The 20227-nt window shown below is 45.8% G+C and overlaps 1 protein-coding gene across 5 annotated transcripts in view; it reads right to left on the bottom strand.

Annotated features, from left to right (window-relative positions):
• ACACB (acetyl-CoA carboxylase beta) overlaps window positions 1-20227 on the bottom strand; it is a 110551-nt gene that overhangs the window by 11729 nt on the left and 78595 nt on the right. For all 5 annotated transcript variants that reach the window (XM_043557841.1, XM_043557840.1, XM_043557837.1 and 2 more), the window contains 12 exons: window positions 16621-16677; window positions 16339-16380; window positions 15119-15334; window positions 13365-13520; window positions 12425-12628; window positions 11430-11585; window positions 6113-6235; window positions 5740-6009; window positions 4726-4823; window positions 3503-3623; window positions 1547-1657; window positions 541-684 (listed from right to left, as the gene is read on the bottom strand). In XM_043557841.1, the coding sequence (XP_043413776.1) occupies window positions 541-684; window positions 1547-1657; window positions 3503-3623; window positions 4726-4823; window positions 5740-6009; window positions 6113-6235; window positions 11430-11585; window positions 12425-12628; window positions 13365-13520; window positions 15119-15334; window positions 16339-16380; window positions 16621-16677 (1698 nt within the window). The remainder of the gene's footprint in view (window positions 1-540; window positions 685-1546; window positions 1658-3502; window positions 3624-4725; window positions 4824-5739; window positions 6010-6112; window positions 6236-11429; window positions 11586-12424; window positions 12629-13364; window positions 13521-15118; window positions 15335-16338; window positions 16381-16620; window positions 16678-20227) is intronic.

The following is a 20227-nucleotide window of genomic DNA, read 5'->3' as shown; positions in this document are numbered from 1 at the left end:
CCGGGAATCGGATCCAGCCCGACTGCAAAGCTTCAGGGTTCTCTATTGTTCAGCGTTACCTCTTTTGATGAGACGCAAGGCCACCCCTTTATAAAGGATCGGCACATAGCATCTTACAATGGCATTAAAATTTTCTTTTAATGTTTACTTAGTTTTGAGAGAGAGGCAGAATGCAAGCAGGGGAGGGGCGGAGAGAGAGGGAGACACAGAATCCGAAGCAGGCTCCGGGCTCCGAGCTGTCAGCACAGAGCCCAACGCGGGGCTTCAACTCACGAACCGTGAGATCACGACCATGAGCCGAAGTCAGATGCTTAACCAACTGAGCCACCCAGGCGCCCCAGTGGCATTTTTTTTTTTTTAAGCAAAGAACAGCTAGACAGAGCTGGGTGTCTGAGAGGGAAGGAGGGAGGAGTGAAGAAAAATTAAGCCCAGCCACAAGGGTGGCACTTCCTGGTTCCCAAACTCCCATACCACCCAGCAAGTGAACCTGATGACAAAGTCTTCCAGACTCTACGGTGCAGAGTGGGGGGGATACTGTACCTTTGGCATATAGGACAGCCACTCCAGGATGGTGTACACGCCCTCGAAGTCGTCTGGCACAGTGACGTGGGAGACACCGTTGTGATGCATGATCTGCACGCCGCCCAGCTGGTTGTTGGAGGTGTAAACCTCTCTGCCCAGGACCTGCTTTGACATGGCAAGGTTAGCAAGGGCCCGCCCGGCTCAGGCCCCTTGCACCTGCTCGGAAGTCATCTCCCTTGGCGGTCCTCAACCCTGGCCGCCCGTGACAGTCACCCGGGAGTTTTCAAAACTCCCAATGCCCAGGCTGCATCCGGACCAATTACAGCAGAATCTTTTGAGGCTGGGACCCAGGCATCAGTACTTTTTCCTTAAACTTCTAGGTAGTTGGAACTCCGTGGCCCAATTTGAGGACCAGCGATCCAACCGATTACTTGGGTCTTCTCCAAGGCGAAACCCTACTGGGTATTTCTGATTCGGCAGGTTGGCGCTGAGGCCTGGGAATCTGCATTCGTAACAAGTTCCCGGGGGATGCTGCTGCTGGTTCCGGGACCAGACTTGCAGAACTTCAGTGGGATTTTATCAGACATTATCTTACCAAGGCTTTACAGCAACGTGGGGTATGTTTTCATACAGTGAAAACAGAATCCCAAACCGCACGCTCACCAGGCGTCATGGAGACAGAAGATGGGATGGAAAGACACCAAAATTTTAGTAGGAGCAAAATTATTTTTTTGGGGGGTGGTCTTTTTCCAATTTTCTACAATATATAATGCCACCTTAATAATTTTTTAAAAATTTAAACTGTCAGCACACAAGAGTTTTAGCACAAGAGCCTAACACTTAGAAAAAAATTGTTTTGGCTCCTGAGAGACCCAGATGAGTACCAATTGGAAAAACAGCTCCTAGCTCAGTTGGAATGACACTGGTTTCATACTGAGAAAAGTCCCCCATTGGGAGACAGTGGTTATGTTAAAATGAGTCCTGGCCCCACACGCCCGCCCCCTACAGTCTCCTTTTCGGTCACCTTGTTGAGAGCGCTGGCTCCCGTCAGGATGATGTGCGAATTTTCCACCTGGATCACTCGCTGGCCCAGCCTCACCAAGTAGGCCCCGATCCCAAGGGCTCGGCAGGTCACCTGTGGAGACAGCAGCCCTTTGGAATTCCGGAGGCAGGTGTGGCTCAGGGCAGGAAAGCCCAGGAACCCACTGGGCACACGTGGAGGGTACGATTTGGCCACTGGTGGCCTGGCTGGTGACCAAATGACACAGGCACAGGCCACTTCTTCGGGCTCACCTAACCTTGGCTTCCAGAAAGAATGTGGTTAATGAAGAAGAGTGTTGTGAGGATAGACAGCAGACACAGAATGTTCTGGTTGTTGCTTCACACAAGGCATAGCTTATATGTAGTTCTTCTGAGCCATGGTAGCCTCTCACACAGCCACAGGGCATCTGGGAGTGCGTGCAAAACTGGTGATATCTGACTAAGGTCTATACCAAGGTAAGAGTGTTGTGCCAATGTCAATGTCCTGGGTTCGATAATGTATTATGTAGGATACTGCCTTGGGGGAAGCTGGGTGAGGGGGACAGAGGACCTCTCTATACTGGCTTGTAACTTCTGGTGAGTCAGTCGTAAACTTTTTCAAAATTATATATATCTCGGGGCGCCTGGGTGGCGCAGTCGATTAAGCGTCCGACTTCAGCCAGGTCACGATCTCGCGGTCCGTGAGTTTGAGCCCCGCGTCAGGCTCTGGGGTGATGGCTCAGAGCCTGGAGCCTGTTTCTGATTCTGTGTCTCCCTCTCTCTCTGCCCCTCCCCCGTTCATGCCCTGTCTCTCTCTGTCCCAAAAATAAATAAACGTTGAAAAAAAAAATTAAAAAAAAAATTATATATATCTATATAGCTATCTATCTATATCTATCTATATATACATATATATAAATAAATACATACATACACACATATATATGTCATCATATATAATTATATATGTGATATATGTCATATATAATTATATATTACATCATCATATATAATTATATGATATGTGATATGTCATAATGTATATAAATGTTATATCATTATATATGATATATGTGTGATATGTGTTATCATGTAATTATATATTATATATGTCATATCATGTCAAATATATGGCATATATCATGATGTCACCATCATAATGATATATATACATTATGACATATATCATATATATATTGATATAAATGATATTATATATGATACATATAAAAATACGTACTTTGGAACATATAAAAATACATATCTTTTGTAGATATTAATATATATAGATTTTGAAACATATATGAAATATATGTAAATGAGATGCAGAACACTAGCCTAAGGAAGACACTCATGGCCACATTTTCCACCCTGGAAACTGAAGATCCAACACCGAATGTAAAGATAAGGTCTTAAACGACAATCTACCATGAAAGAGCAGTATTACCAGAAACAGCAAACACTTTTGAAAAGGCCAAGGGAGGGAAGGGGGAGATATTCATTCGGTACCAATTAAAACCCGACAAAAGTTCTTCTAAATACTCAGTACCTTTTAAATAAGAAGACATTGGACTGGGGTTCAAACACAGCTCTAAAAAGATACATTTTGAGATAATTGTTAAAACTGACCCCCGAACCAGGTTTCAAGGATATTGAAGAATTGCTGTTGATGTTGGTGTAAGAACGGTACCGTCATTTTGTAAAAAAGCATGGCGGGGCAAGGTCTTTATCTAGTAAAGATCTGCATCGGAGCACCCACAGATGGAAAGACAGGGCCAGGGGCTTACTTTAAAACATCCCCAAACAGGAGAGCAGAGGGACCGAGGGGACAGGACGAGCTGCTGGCTGACAATCACCGGAACTGCACGATGAACGCACGGGGCTCTTTACTTCCGGGACGCTTACAAAGATTCCGTAAGAGAAAGGCGAAAAGGAAAAGGAAGTATAATAGGAGACTCACCATACTGATGGTGACGATCTCTTCGTAAGCTAGGGAGGACTCCCCTGCAATCATGCCCGAGCCCTTGAGGTTCTCCACACCCAGGCCACGGTCCTTCCCGATGATATCCGTGATGACATACCTTCAGGAACCGAACATGGATTCAAGACCAAGCTCTAGCCCAGAGAAATTCAAGGCAGACGCACTTCCCCGGGACCCAGGGCAGGAGGGACGGATGAGCAAGGTGAGGGAACAGAAGGTGACAAAGCAGCCAGGGGTGAAAGGAAAGCAGAGGTCTAGGACCTTCACAGTTGGTCCTGAAGTTTCTAGAAGGGCAAGTACAGCATCAGCGATTATCACCCTTCCAACCAAAGATGTCTGCCTATTTGGAGGCTATCCTCATGAAATGTTGCCCCCACCCTGCCTACCTCCAAAAACCATCTAGAATAGCGTTTGGTCTACAGAGAGATGGGGAAAGCCACTTAGTTCACAATCAATCAATCAACCAACCAGTCAGTCAAGAGATTCTATGGCCACAGAAGTGTAAGCCACTATACAGTCCAGCCCCTGTTAAAGATTCACAAGACACTGCAACCGTTAAAGGTTCTGAGAAGGTCTGCAGTAAAGATGCTTTTTAGATCTCCTTTAAATCCAGTGTTCCTCAACTTACTTGATTATGGAACTTTTTCTACACTACCCCCCCCCCCAACACACAACATATCACCAACTAACATTCCAGAAAACCTAGCTGGGAAATTCTGATTTTGTCAACCTCACTAAAACAAACCAAATCAAACCAAACCAAACCAAACCAAACCAAAACCTGCAAAATTCCCTGGAAAAGATAGCTGGTAGCTGGTAGCCTTGAACCTTCTCACTGGAGCAGACTCCCACCTTGCCTACACCTTACCAGCCTGCCAAATCGCTGCTGTGTCAGTCTGGCTAATTTGGGCACAAACATGAGCTGGCAGCTCGGGGGAACCCATCTAATTCTTCTTGCGTGAGGTACTATTTTTATGAAAGCTGTGACTCGTTTTGGGATGGCAAGGAAGGGCTCACCCTGGAGAATTCCCCAGGTGTCTAAGTCATCGGTGTCCAGAAAGCTCAGGGGTCCCCACTGTACAAACACCACCAGCCCATTTGAAAACGTCACCCACAAGCCCAGAGGCAAGGAGAGGGATTGCCCACTAGCAGCTGAAATCGACCGGAGGCAAAATGAAGGAGCTACCTGATAAATTACTTACCTGGACTCTCCCTCTTCCTCGATGTGTTTACAACGGACAGAGTTTAGGGAGCTGATTCTGGTGTAGTCTTGAGGTGTCAGGTACAGGTATTTAAATCCCTTAAAAATATATATACTCCAGTGAGGCTGTGAATTCAGCTCCCTGCACTCGACAGCCAATGTTTTTTATAAAAAACCACAACACTATAGGGGCGGAGGTTAATAACGAGTCAACAATGTGTTAACAGCCTAGGTAACATGTCTGATATTAATACCATATTCATAACGGCTATAAACTGAAGGTCTGATCAGTGCTAAGAGCTTTCCACTCATCTTTACACACAACCCCACATTTTTCCTGCTCTGATTCAGTTCCTCAACGATCTTTTCATCGTTGCTCCCCTGAAGGGTCTCTTTTGTTCCCTTATTGCCAGCTCCCTCCACCAAATTTTATTATATAGTTTACGAACCATGCGTATGTATGCGTATGTATACGTGTGTGTGTGTTTACTTATGTACACATGCTTTTTACATGAAAAGAATAATTTTTGCCCCTCTGGCAGAGGCAGGATCACCCCCTTGAGAATGCATGCTCTGCCTGCAAAAAATAACTGTCCCCTGCAGTTCCCCATCATGAAATGCGTGCTTTTCTCTCATTCACTGTGCCTTTATCGTGGCTGGTGCCTCTACGTCTCCCAGATCATTTCTGAGAATTCTCTGAGGCCAGGGACTATGTCTCATTCACCTTTGTATCCTTCATGTACAGTGCATTCAGGAGGTGCTCAGCCTATATTGGCTCAAAGTTTATAAACTTGTCTTCATTATCGTTCCCCTAAGGTGCCTTTTTAGACATTTTTTCCTAATTGCCACCCCGTCTCATGAAATGTTAATGCTGATCAACTTTATACGCCTTTTGTGTGCTGTTCGTATGTCTGTGCTTTGTACACAAAGACCGCTAAGATTTTTTCCGCCCCCTTGTGGGCGCCATCACCCTCACTGGGTGGCGCCATATCACCAGGCTGGCTTTGTGACGTACTTTGTGGGGGTCTCCTGGGTCCACCCAAGCCACCTGGAACATGTGCTTGATCTCCTCTGCAAGGCCGATACAGGCCCCGCTGTTGGCTGCGAGGTAGATTTTGGGGATACCCTCTGCCCGGGCCATCTCAGACGCACGCAGATACAAAAGGTCTTCTCCCAGGCCGAAGGATCCAATGCGGAAGGTGATGTCATTGCTGATGACGATCGCGTCCCGCCCTTCTGGATACTCTCGGGTCTTAAACCTCATCTTGAAGGCCACCATGCCCACCTGCCGAGGGGATGAACGCACAAGGAAAACGGTTTGTTTCTTCAGGGGGACATTTTTGGAAAGGGTGATTCCAGCCAGGGGCTGGGCTCTGCTGAATTCTTGCCTCATTTCCTCCAGGGAGGCGGTTCATCTCCACCAGCTGGCCCTGAGGGTCCAGCACGAGCTCAGTGTATGTCAGGATGTCTTTGGGGTACTTGTCCGTGGAGCCCCACAGTTTAAGGAGAGCCTGGGGACAGGGAAAGAAAGAGAAAACCTGAAGTCACCATTAGGGAGGCACATTTTCTAGTTCTCTCTTTTTTTAAAGCATCCACTCTTTAAAGCACGCACAGAAAAACCACACAGAATAATAAATACCCAAGCACCTACCTCGTGGTTTTGTCAAATCCTAATTTTTCCGTGGTTGCTTATGAATTTTTTTAAAGGAATAAGAAAAATGCAGTTGAGGCGCCTGGTGTAGCCCTCCCCAACCCGTCCCTCCAACCCCTCCCCAACCCCAGATAACCGTGTCTTGAACTTAGCGTCTACTAGTCCCGTGCATGTTTTTATGCATTATATATGCATACATTTAAAACATGCCGGGCGCCTGGCTGGCTCAGTGGGAAGAACACGTGACTCTTGATCTCGGGGTCATAAGTTCGAGCCCCACGTGAGGATCGAGAGTTGTGTGCTCTTCCCACCGCACCAGCCAGGCACCCCTGCATGATTTTAAAATTTAAATAAATGGCCTGGCCCTGGACACATCCTTCTGCACCTTGCCCCATCGGCTCCCCCATAGGTGTGAGAAATTTATCCATAATGAGAAATTTAACTCTGGTTCATTTTTTCTACTATTCAGTTTCCATGGTGTGAGTAGATCATAATTTACTTATTCATAGCCTTTTCTAAGGAACATTTAGGTTGCTTCCAATTCTGCAGTACTAACAATAAGGCCGTAACGAGCATTCTGATGGTCTCTTCTTATAAACCTGGATGAGTCTCGCCAGGTAGGTACCGAGGAGCGGAATTGCTGGGTCACTGGGTTGGTGAAGCTTCAAGTTTGATCAATATTATCAAACTGCTCTCTCATTTTTTTATGTTTATTTTTAGTTTTGAGAGAGAGAGAGAGAGCGAGCACAAGTGGGGGAGGGGCAGAGACAGAGAGGGAGACACAGAATTTGAAACAGGCTCCATCCAGGCTCTGAGCTGTCAGTGCAGAGCCCGACGCAGGGCTCGAACTCACCAATGGTGAGATCATGACCTGAGCCGAAGTCGGACACTTAACCAACTGAGCCACCCAAGCGCCCCCTGCTCTCTCATTTTTAAAGACCCTTTACAGGTCCAGTAAGAAGGCATAAGAATTCCTTTGTTCCATGCACTTGCCAATACCTGTTTTGTCAAATATTTTAACGTTCACCTGTCTGCTGGGTGTGAAATTATACTGCGGTATTAATCTGTTCTCTACTGATTATTAAGGAGAGCCTCTGAATACACTTATCGACCATGGGAGTTTCTTTTTTGCCAATTTCCTCCTGTTTGTAATTCCCGTCCATATTTTTTATAGTTTTCCCTGTTGTTTTTTTTTTTTCTAACTGATTTATACGTGCTCTTTAGATAATCTGTTGTAATCCCTCGCTGGTAATAGGCATTGAAACATATTCTTCCAAGCTGGGACTCATCTTTCCTTTTTTGCATCAAGAACTTCAAAATTTTAATATAGTCAAGTTTATGGGTCTTTTCCTGTACAGCTTATGCTTTAAACTGACTCCAAGTAGCTTTAATCCCCTTGAAATTTATTTCTGCGTGCTAGATAAGGTAGAAATCAAAATTTACTTTTTCCAATTAGATAAATCCTCCTTTACCCATGCAGGATATGCGCCAAGATACCCAGCGGATGCGTGAAACCCCAGACAGTACTGAACCCTATATATGCCGTTGTATTTCTATACATATGATAAAGTTTAATTTATAAATAGGCACAGTAAAATTAATAATAAAAGAACAATTATAACAATACACTATAATAAAAGTTATGTGAGCACAGTCTCTCTCTCTCTCTCTCTCTCTCTCCCAGAATGTCTTATTGTACTAAACTCACCCTTCTTCCTGTGATGGCAGGAGATGATAACATGCCTACACGATGGGCTAAAGTGAGATGCCTGATGTAGGTACTGTGACATAGCGTTAGGCTAACACTGAACTTCTGACCACACGTCAGAAGGAGGAACCTCTGGTTCCAGACTGCCGTTGACCACAGGTAACTGAAACCGTGGAAAACGAAGCCACGGATAAGAGGGAACTACTGTACCTTTCGGTGACGTGCACTCCCTTGATTCACAATCCCACCTCTGCCTTCGGTCAAGGCTGTTTGTGAGTGGGTCTGATTTTAGGCTCTATGCTGTTCCACTGGTCTACTTGTCTGGCTCTATTGCAACAGTACACCGAAAAAAGTACTGCTACTTTAAAACAAGTGATGACGTTTGTTAAGACAAGTCCTCTTGCCTTTAGTTCTTTGTTTTTGCTATTCACAGCTTTTGCTTTTCCATACGAATTTTGCAGTTTCACCAAAAAAAACCCTCTGGAATTATACTGAATTATTCATTTGGGCAGCACTAATGTCTTTACTATCGTCCCATCATTCATGAGCATGATATATCCCTCCATTTATTTAGGCTTAAAGTATTTCTTTTTTTTTTTTTTTTTTAATTTTTTTTTTTCAATGTTTATTTATTTTTGGGACAGAGAGAGACAGAGCATGAACGGGGCAGGGGCAGAGAGAGAGGGAGACACAGAATCAGAAACAGGCTCCAGGCTCTGAGCCATCAGCCCAGAGCCTGACGCGGGGCTCGAACTCACGGACCGCGAGATCGTGACCTGGCTGAAGTCGGACGCTTAACCGACTGCGCCACCCAGGCGCCCCTAAAGTATTTCAATAAAGTTTTAAAAATCTCCTCCACAAGGGTTTTGTATGTTTTTGGTTTGATTTAATCCCAAATAACCTCATTTTAATGTTGTTAATGGTATTTTTTTCTAATTACATTTTGTAATTACTGCTGGTCTATAAAAACACAGTTAAGTTTTATACACTGATTTCGTACCTAGTAATCCTGCTACACTATCTCACTGGTTCTATACATTCTTGGATTTCTTTTTTTTTTTTTTTCTTATTAAATTTTTTAAATATTTATATATTTTTGAGAAACAGAGATAGAGTATGAGCAGGGGAGGAGCAGAGAGAGAGGGAGACACAGAATCCAAAGCAGGCTCTAGGCTCTGAGCTGTCCACAGAGAGCCCAACACAGGGCTCGAACCCACAAACCATGAGATCATGAGCTGAGCCAAAGTCGGACGCTTAACCAACTGAGACACCCAGGGGCCCCAGATTTCTTACAAAGACATCTATATCATCTGCAAATATACCATTTTACTTTCTTCTTTTGCATTTCAGTCTTTATGTCTTTTATTTCTTTTTCTTGTCTTATTGCATTGGCCAGGAACGCCGGTAAAAAAATGTTGAATAGATATGGTAATAATGGATATATATATATATCTTCTAACATTTCACCATTAGGGGCTATTCATTTGAGATTAATATCTCAAGTATATCTCAAGTGTATCAACATAAACTCCCTTCTATTCCTAGTTTATTACAAATTTTTATTAGGAACAGATGTTGTCAAATACTTTTTTTGTATCTATTGAGAAATTTAAATTTTTTCTTAATCAAGTAGTATGGTGAATTACATTAATAGACTTCCTAATATCAAATCATAGAAGCAGTTACAGGATAAACCCTACTTAGTCCAACTTTAAAAATCATTACTGGGGGGTGCCTGGGTGGCGCAGTCGGTTAAGCGTCCGACTTCAGCCAGGTCACGATCTCGCGGTCCGGGAGTTCGAGCCCCGCGTCAGGCTCTGGGCTGATGGCTCGGAGCCTGGAGCCTGTTTCCGATTCTGTGTCTCCCTCTCTCTCTGCCCCTCCCCCGTTCATGCTCTATCTCTCTCTGTCCCAAAAATAAATAATAAAAACGTTGAAAAAAAATAATAAAAATCATTACTGGATTTCATTTACTAATATTTTGTGTCCATGTTCATAAATGAGACAACATATTTCCCTTCTCCTAATGTTCTAATCTGGGATTCCATATTAAGGTAATAATAACCTGATGAAACAAGTGAAAAAGCATTCCATTTGTTTTTCCTACTCTCTACACAATTTTTATACAAAGGTAATTATCTGTTCTTTGAAAGTTAGATAGAAATTGTAAAACCATCCGGGCCCAATTTTAATGAATAGACTTGCTGAACTATTATTCAATTTCATCAATGCTAGTAATCTGTTTAGATTTTCTACTTCTTCTTGAGTCAGTTTTCTTGGTAATTTTCCTTTAAGTTCTCAAATGTATGGGTTGTCCATACTATTCTGTCTCTTTATCTAAAAGAAAGGGGATGGGGGCACCTGGGTAGCTCAGTCAGTTAAGTGACCAACTTCGGCTCGGGTCATGATCTCGCGGTTTGTGAGTTCGAGCCCTGCATCGGGTTCTGTGCTGACAGCTCGGAGCCTGGAGCCTGCTTCCGATTCTGTGTCTCCCTCTTTATCTGCCCCTCCCCTGCTCATGCTCTGTCTCTCTTTCCTTCAAAAGTAAATAAAAAAATGTTACTGCACTGACAACGGTGAATGGATTCCATTAGGGTGGAATTTTATTTGCTGAGACCCATTTTCCTGTATTTTCCAATGAACACTTCAATCACTAGGAAAACACAACAAGACACTGTTTTTAAAAAGTAGACTAGGGGCGCCTGGGTGGCGCAGTCGGTTAAGCGTCCGACTTCAGCCAGGTCACGATCTCGCGGTCCGTGAGTTCGAGCCCTGCGTCGGGCTCTGGGCTGATGGCTCAGAGCCTGGAGCCTGTTTCCGATTCTGTGTCTCCCTCTCTCTCTGCCCCTCCCCCGTTCATGCTCTGTCTCTCTCTGTCCCAAAAATAAATAAAAAACGTTGAAAAAAAAAAAAAGTAGACTAAAAGTTCCTTAAAGCTAGTGAGGACCCCACCCTCTTCCTCAGGGTCGACCTACCCATAGCATGGTGCCTGGAATGTGGCAGGCACAGACCTTCACAAATGAGCTCTTAATAAACGAGCTTTCAAAAGGCCAGGAGGAAACACACCAAAATTATTAAGCAATGTGTCTTCAGGACACGGAACTATGAGTCACTTTTTTCTTTTTTTCCACGCTCCTTTATTTTCCTAAGCTTCTGGATTACGTGACTTTCTAACATGCGGAGGAAAGTAGGTTCATTTTAGACAAGACGCTAGGAAGCCATTCCCAATACGGAGTTCTTTAGGCTGGGGTCTTCAGGAGAGTAACTAAGGACGGGGAGGGGTGTGGGGCGGGTGGAATCCCTGGGGGGACCCGGGGTGGTGCCCCAGGAAAGCCACAGGACTTGCCTGCCTGAACATCTCTGGGAAGTCATACACGTAGGTGGTGCCCAGGGACTGGGCCTGGAATCGCTTGGCCTGAAGCAGATCCTTGGTGACGTAGGGAGTGTTGATCAGCATCCCGTGCTGGGGGCCCTGTTTGTTGCCAAAGGAGTGAAACATGATCTAGGAAGACAGAAAGAGAAACAGAGTGAAGGAGGGGACTCCCAGAGAGCCACGCTCCCGTCCAATTTACTCCCATCCTCCTCAACGAAAAGGCACCGGAAAGAAGCAAAGCACATCACATCACGTGACAAAGCGCACGCCCCAGAGAGCTAATCTTCTTTTCTCTGCCACTGTGGGCAACCAGCACGAGAAGGGACAGTGACAGGTATGGGAGCGTAGCTCCAAAAATGTGACTATCATAGGGCTTCACACACACGCAAAAACTGGTGAAATCTGAATAGAGTCCGCATGTGTGTTATTAGCGCTGTACCAACGTCAACTGCCTGTCATGACAAGGTCCCATTGTTTACAGTGCTATCATTGGGGGAGGTCGGGTCAAGGGTGCTTGGGAACTCTCTGCAGTAATGTTTTCCCCTCTACTATTTTTCCAACCTCCTGATACTCTTTAATCGCTTAAAAATAAAAAGTTATAGATGTAATGGAAGTCAATGGGATATTTGATTTGGTTTACAAAGATCTGTTCTAAAACACGGCTGGGGAAAATACCCATTGCCCTAAGTGAGCCAGCCTTATGGGAGCTGCACGACGGTGACCCACGGCACTCCGCATCTTATCCCAAATATCGGTCCTTGAATGGATCACATTTTGGATTGAGTCTCCTTCCCAGAGGAATGAACAACTGGCATTCAGAAGCTGACACGTCTACCGTAAACTCAAAGCAGCCACCCCAATCCAGCAGATGGTCACCAAACATCATTTCAGTCTGTGTCTTGCTCTCTCGAGCGGACAGACCCCGACTGCACTTTGAGGTGGGTCTCTGTGGGCCCGCCCAGCCTTACGTTTCCAGATCTGGGGTCGGTGACTTCTTTGTAGAGGCTGATGTCCAGGTAGTAGCCCGATTCGTTGGTGATGAACAGGCGGATGGGAACAGCACTCCCGGTGGTGGTCTGGCGGATGTTGATCTTGACCTCAGCCTGCAGCACGCGGAGTTTCCACAGCCGGCTGCCGTAGCGCATAACCATGGAACGCACGGACTCCTCGATCTGCCCCCAAATCACAGCAATTCCACTCTCAGGCCCCAATCCAGGAACACTGGTAATACATAGGTCTAGCTATTTATAAATAGTTGTGATAATAACGGAATGATGAGGGACACTGAAGGCAAAACACCTGTGACACAGTACGGACCCAGAAATAGCCACGTGCTAAGTACGTGAAGATCATGATCTCATTTCATCTCATAATTACTCTGAGGGCGGCATTTTTATGTCCCACTGACAGATGAGGAAACTGAGACTGGCAAGTAACAGAGCTAGTGTGCCTACATTATATCAATCTTTATCTGCACCGTGTAGCTCGAGCCTTTGCATTTTCTTTTCCTGGGAACTATGTGGGTTGATGGAGACGGGGCATCAGCACGGGCCCTCTGCACCCCACAGATGCTATGCTGATATCCCAGGACTTCTTTCATCCCAGAATCACCAGCACCAACCCTGCCTGTTGATGAAGAACCAGCCACGGGAGAACGGTTCTCTATCCCCTTCCCTCCTATACATGGTCCCCAAGAGCCCAAAGAGCCAGGAACCAGGGATGAAATTTGGGGCATTCGCGTCATCCCAAGAGTGAAGCATGCTGCCCGGGAAAGGGAGAACATCAGAACAGGGATAACCCTAAGGGGGTGGCAAAAACAGGGCTCTGGAACTTCATGGACAGGAGGTTGTCCACCTGCAGCCACAGGCCCAGGGAAAGTTGAACCCAGTGCCTCCCCAGAGGCGAGACCTTGAAGGGGTCCATGATGACGGTGGGCACGAAGTTCAGGAAGATGTGGTTGCAGTCGGTGCGCACACTGGTGTTGTTGAACGCCACCTCCAGCTCATCCATGGCTTCCAGGAGCAGACGCTCACCCTCGTTCTGCAGGTACTCAAAGGAGGCTTCCTGCCAAAGCGGGAGGGACAGACGCTAAGGCAAGGGGCGCAGGGCTGGAAACGGGGCCTCAGACACACAAGGAGAGAGGAAACATTTCCCCTCCCCCGAAAAGTATGCCCAGCGAGTATACGCCGAGCCCTGCCTCTGAAGGTGAAGGCACGTCAAAGGCTGTCCAGCGTCCTGACCCTGCCTTCTATCTTCTGTGTGTGATGCTCTGACCACTGGGGGCCTCCCTGACCCCGGAGGGACCTCCGCTTCCAGGGTTACCGATTCCGAGAGACAGTCAATGACTCACCCCAAAGTGAGTGCACTTTGCAAATGCAAACCAACCAATTTTCAGAGCACACACCTCCTCTTCGGGGCTCTCGCATTCCAAGTCACTGTCCACCTGCCCTAATCACCCGAAGGCCCAGGTGCCGGACAACTAGAGACAGCCCCTCAATTCCAGAACCTCCTGAGATTATTCAAACAAGCCAAACCCAAGCCGGCCTACCCTGCCGCACCTGATCCTTCCTGCAGAAACCACCACAAAGGTTCTTATCCACGTTTCCCCCTCCTCCCGGCCTCTCGGCCGCCCCTGGTGCTTCCCCATGTGGCTCCCTGTGTAAGGTGTGCCCCCACTCTTGGGATCTGAGAGTGACAATCTTTTCAGTGGTAACTGCTTCCTGAGCTATCAGCCTTACTGTACCTGAAAATAATAAGACCCCTGGAGGTAGCTAGTTGACTGAGGCAGCAAAAAACTGACATTAGCTTAACATCGATCAATAGAGGATTAGGAAAAAGAAAAAAAACAAAACAAAACCACACACACGGTACATCCAGGCAAAGACAGAGCATGAGGCATACCATCTTCATCAACACGGGAGATGAGGTCTACGAGGCCCTGACCAGTAAAAGAGCAACAGTATTCAAATGGTTGGTCCACCGGGAGCCCCGCCCACAACACTACACCTGCAACTCAGGTCATGATCTCACAGTTCCTTGAGTTCGAGCCCTTGAGTTCGGGTTCTGTGCTGATAGCTCAGAGCCTGGAGTCTGCTTCGGATTCTGTGTCTCCCTCTCTCTCTGCCCCTCCCCTGCTCACGCTCCCACGCTCTCACACTCTCTCTCTCTCTCTCAAAAATAAACATTAAAAAATTTTTTTCTAAGTAGTTTTCAGGGGTGCCTGGCTGGCTCAGTCATTTAAGTGTCCAACTCTTGGTTTTGGCTCAGGTCACGATCTCATGGTTCGTGAGTCTGTGCCCCACGTCAGACCCCAAGCTGACAGCACAGAGCCTGCTTGGGATTTCTCTCTCACTCTCTCTCTCTGCCCCTCCCCGGCTCGCTCTCTTTCTCTCTCAGAAAGTAAACAAATAACCATGAAAAAAAATTTTAATCAAAAACCATACTTTCCAGTGTGATTTGAAAAGCTCGCAACAGAATCACAGGTGACTTTTCTGGCTGTGTTGGAAAATCATCACGCACTCAGTAGGCACATACAAGCAACTCCCTGAGTACGCCAGGACTCTGCTACCTGCTCAATTCCCTTCACGCGGACAGAGCGAAGGGAAGGCCAGCGCGCGAGGGACAGGTTCAGGGGGAGAAAGAAACACTCCACGACGTTTTACCTTCGTAATGAGGTCCGAGTGCCTGATGATGGCGCGGATGAAGAATCTGTGGTCTGTCACCTCCGCGCCTTCTTTCACTTTGGCGGCGCCCAGGTACAGGTGCATCTTGTGGTTGGCGCAGGGCACGGCGGTCAGATCGAAGCTGCGCATCCGGCTGAGCTCCAGCTGGAAGGCCAGGGCGGGTTCCAGGTGACGGTAAATGCGATCTTCTGCAAACTGCGGGCCGGCCAGAGAGCGAAGACGGACAGACACACAGACAGACGCTGAATTTGACACTGGGGCCGCCCGCCTGTCTGGTGGGCGCCCTGTCCTGCAGACCCCTGGTGTTCGTCAGCTTAGCACTCAGGGGATGTAGCCTTCACGGTGTCACCCGTGGGCAGCTCTAGGGCTCAAGAGACTCGGGGTTTGGGAAGGTCCAGACAAGAGCCACGAGCACTGTAAGACCTGAGTGCCGGCACGAGCCTCTCAGCTCCCAGGTGAGCCTGCCCGGTCCCCAGCGCCTGCCAGCACGGCCTCTTCTCTGTCACAGCACAGGGTACCTCTCAGGAAGTCACTAAAGGCTTGTTTCTCTGTGGAAACTGGTCCCCGAAAGGAAGCGACAGACAGTGCTGGAGACCGAACTAGAGGAGAAGATGAAGACCCGAAAGAAAGGATGGGTCTTACGCAGAAATGGAAGGCTTTGGATAAATTAAACCACAACACGCCGAACAGGATGGAGTCCGGAGTCTGTGATGGGAATAAGCCTGCCTGTTCTAGAACAGGGATGAGCAAAAGCTTTTCTTAAAGGGCCAGAGAGGGAATATATGAGGCTGGTGGGCCACACGGTCGGTCAGAGCCACGTGATCTCTGCCACTGGCACAAGAAAGCCACAGCAGAAGACAGGAGATCAGATGGGTGTGGCTGTGTTCCAGCCAAACTCCGTTTATAAAAACAGGCAGCCGGTCTGCAAGAACGTTAAGAAAAAGAGGTTGGGAGAGCCATCTGAGGACAAAAGTGATCCAGATGAGGGAGAAACCAGAGTGAAGTCTGAAAGGGCAGGAAGCATGGGATCTCAGCTCCACAGAGAAACACAATCCCAGAGGAAGGCTGGAGTTTACACAAAAGTTACATGTCTGTTCTTGAAAACGGAGGTTACCTCAAGGACTGGGGACTATACTCTTCCCGAATATCAAAGATGCCAGGGAGGCAAGAACAGTATCACTGCTTTCTTTACATCATACCTCATCTCTTGCTCTGAATGTGAAAAACTTCGGAAATTCTTTCTGCAAAAGAAATCCATAGACGAGACAATGAAATCAAGTAAGACTCATACAAATACTTGTTTTGTGATTTTTTTTAAAAGCCATAACCCCATCTGTTTCCAGAATGAATCCTTTGAAAACCTTCTCTTTTCTAGTGATTGCTCTCTTCAACCCCCATCTACTAAGTAAACATCAAATCAACGGCACCGAGTCTTAAGGAATGTTAAAGACTCACACAGATGCGCTGAGAATCACACTGACCTCTTGGGCAATCAGGAATGTGATTCTTCGGAGTCCATATTCCACAAGGATGTTTTTCTGCATTAAAAACCAAATATGTAATGGAATAGTATTTAGCCACAAAAAGAAATGAAGTACTGATACAAGTTCCCACATGGATGAACCTTGACAACATGATACTGAGTCAAAGACACCAGTCACAAAAGACCTCACACTGCATGATTCCATTTATATGAAACATCCAGAATGGGCAGATACATAGAGACAGAAAGTAGATTAATGGTTGCCCAGGATGGGGAGGGTGTTTGGTTGAGGGAAAATGGGGAATGATTGCTAATAAGTTTTTTTGGTAGGTGGTGATGGTGAAAATGTTCTAAAATATATTTAGGGGTGCCTGGATGGCTCAGTCAGTTAAGAGTCTGACTCTCGATATCAGCTCAGGTTGTGATCTCACAGTCACAGGATCAAGCCCCATATCAGGCTCCATACCGGTCATGGAACCAGCTTAAGATTCTCTCTCTCCCTCTGTCTCTGTCCCTCCTCTCTCCCTCTTTCTCTCAAAATAAATAAACATTTAAAAAAAGTAAATAGTGGGGCGCCTGGGTGGCTCAAGTCAGTTAAGTATCTGACTTCAGCTTAGGTCATGATCTCATGGGCCATGGGTTCGGGCCCCACATCAGGCTCTGTGCTGACAGCTCAGAGCCTGGAGCCTGCTTTGGGTTCTGTGTCTCCCTCTCTCTCTGCCGCTCCCCCATTCGTGCTCTGTCTCTCTCCGTCTCTCAAAATGAATAAACGTTAAAAAAAATTTTTTAAATAATAGATAGAATAAAATATAATGATGGTTACACAACTGTACTAATATTCCAAAAAGCGCTGAATAATGTAGTATGTGAATTATATTTAATAAAGCTGCTATATTAAAATATATATATACACAGACATACAATTCTTTAACATATCATGAAATCTTTTTTTTTATGAAATCTTTAATAAAATTGAGGAGGGAGGTCACTGTTATATTAAAAAGAAAGACAAGTTGGGGTGCCTGGCTGCTGGCTCAGTCAGAAGAGCACGTGACTCATGATCTTGGGGTTGTGAGTTCTAGCCCCACGTTGGATATAAAGATTACTTAAAAATAAAAACTTTAAAGAAAAAAAAGATAAGTTGAGTAAAGAAACAAAAAAAGTATACTTTTTGTATATGCAGTATGACTGCATTTACACAAAATTCCAGAATAGATGAAACTAATCCAAACTGTTAAAACTCAGGCTAGTGGTCGGTTATCTCTGGCAAGGAGAAGCTGGGAACATTCATTTTTTCTATCTGAATGCTGGTTATACTTAGGAATTCACTATGAAAATTCACCAGGTTGTACATTTATGATTTGTACCCTTTTCTGTATGTTAAACTTCAATAGGAAGGCATCCAAGAAAAAGTACAAAACTGTTTTTAGTTAATCCCTAAATGAAATATTATTACATACAGTATTATATAAGGGGAAAGAAAAAACCCAAAAGACAAGGAAATACAGTTCTTGCTTAACTTGTCCATACGGTAAAGAAACTTATCAGGGGAGATGAGTTGTCTTAGCGCATTTCAGAAAGACGTAACTAGACAAACACAAAAGAATACTTAATGGGGGGGGTGCCTGGGTTAAGCGTCCAACTTTTGGTTTCGGCCCAGGTCATGATCTCACAGTTCATGGGTTTGAGCCCCAAATCGGGCTCCACACTGACAGTGCGGAACCTGCTTGGGATTCTCTCTCTCTCTCTCTGCTCCTCCCCTGCTCGTGCTCTCTCTCAAAATAAATAAACTTTAAAAAAAAAAGAATACTTCATGGAACGCTGGTTGCAAAGAGAACAAGATAAACCACAAAACAAAGAGGATGTGAATGCGGCAAAACTAACCTGGTTAGGGGGAGCCTGAATCATTAGTTCTCAACTAAGGATGTGCATCAGTGTGTGCGTGGGAATGTATATGTATATTAATGTGTGTATGTGAGAATATGTATGTAGGTCTCTGCTTCATGTAAAAAAAAATTTAAATACTCTAGCAATATATTGGAAAGGACATTAAAAGTCCTTCCTTTCCCCCAGGTATATATTGTAGCCCTCCTCTCTTTGATATGTTACGTATAGACATACACATATCACTCACTGCCCATACTTTTCCCTCCACTCTGCCCTCTCCAGGCAAGAAACACCAATTATCGTGAGCATCATTTGATCTGGTTATAGGGTAGGGCTAGCCGCAACCACTCAAATGTTGCCTTATCAACGCCATGGGACGCCACGTGTAACTTGAGTAAGAACATCAGCTATGTCAAGAAGAAACCAGCCAAAGGGAAACACGTCAATATCTTCATCCCGGGGCTGGACTGTAGGGCTGTGGGTTTCATTTTAAAACCTGCTTTTCAGGGGCGCCTGGGTGGCTCAGCCTGTTACTTCAGCTCAGGTCACGATCTCACTGTCCGTGAGTTTGAGCCCCGTGTCGGGCTCTGTGCCGACGGCTCAGGGTCTGGAGCCTGCTTCAGATTCGGTGTCTCCCTCACCCTCCGCCCCTTCCCCACTTGCACTCTGTCTCTCTCAGAAATTTAAAAAAGTAATAAATTTTGAAAAAATTGAACAGTTGAAAAATAAATAAATAAAACCTACTTTTCAGATTTGTCTGCACCTTAAACATTTTGTACAATGAACGTCATTACATTTATTTTATTTTATTTATTTGAGAGAGACAGAGATAGCGCAATTGGAGGAGAGGCAGAAAGAGAGGGAGGGAGAGAGACGACCCCAAGCAAGCTCTGCGTTGCCAGCACAGAGACGGACACGAGTCTCAAACTCCTAAAACCGTGAGATATGACCTGAGCCGAAACCAAGAGTTGGACGCTTAGCTGACTGAGCCACCCAGGCGCCCCCTACATTTGTTGATTAATCAAGTAAAGACTAAGTAAATCACTGACAATAACGTCCCTAAGCTTCCATGGCGTTATCTGGGACTCAGCATCATTCACCCCCATCTTCTGCCTAGGAAGCCCCAGGTCCCCTGAGGGACACCGAGTCAGAGGAGGTAATAAGTGTCCCTCCCACTTGGATACTATGGAGAACACAACAAATGTACAGGTAAATAGACTAAAAACCAACAACTAAAAATTTCCAAGTGGTCTCGAAGTTGGGACCAACTCAGAACTAACAGCCGGGCAGTGTGCCTGGGATTAATTTAGGAGTTCAGAAATCTCAGCATCCCATTTTACAGATGGGGAAACTAAGGAACAGAGAGGTAAAGTGACCTGCCCGAGGTCACACAGTACCTTCCCACTGTTTCCACCACCTACGCTTGCCAAGCTGCTCCACATCTGTTCGCAGCTGAGGTCTCTGAGCATATATAACAGCTGTCCCTACTGCCCGGGTGAGAAAACATGCTCACAACTGCCACACGGTTATAAAAGCAAGTTCTTTGCATAGATGGCGGTCAGCGTGACTATTTAAAGATTTGAGTTTTTTGGGTTATTTCGACAAAAAGCATTCCCCCCTAGACCCCAAACTATTCATCGAATGCCTCTGTGAAGTGGCATATATACACTGGCTCATTTCATCATTGTGCGGGCTAAGGAGTGTACAGGTGACCCTTG

Source organism: Prionailurus bengalensis, chromosome D3 (genome assembly GCF_016509475.1).
Source record: "Prionailurus bengalensis isolate Pbe53 chromosome D3, Fcat_Pben_1.1_paternal_pri, whole genome shotgun sequence".
NCBI classification, from domain to species: Eukaryota; Metazoa; Chordata; class Mammalia; order Carnivora; family Felidae; genus Prionailurus; species Prionailurus bengalensis.
This window is presented reverse-complemented; position numbering and strand designations above follow the sequence as displayed.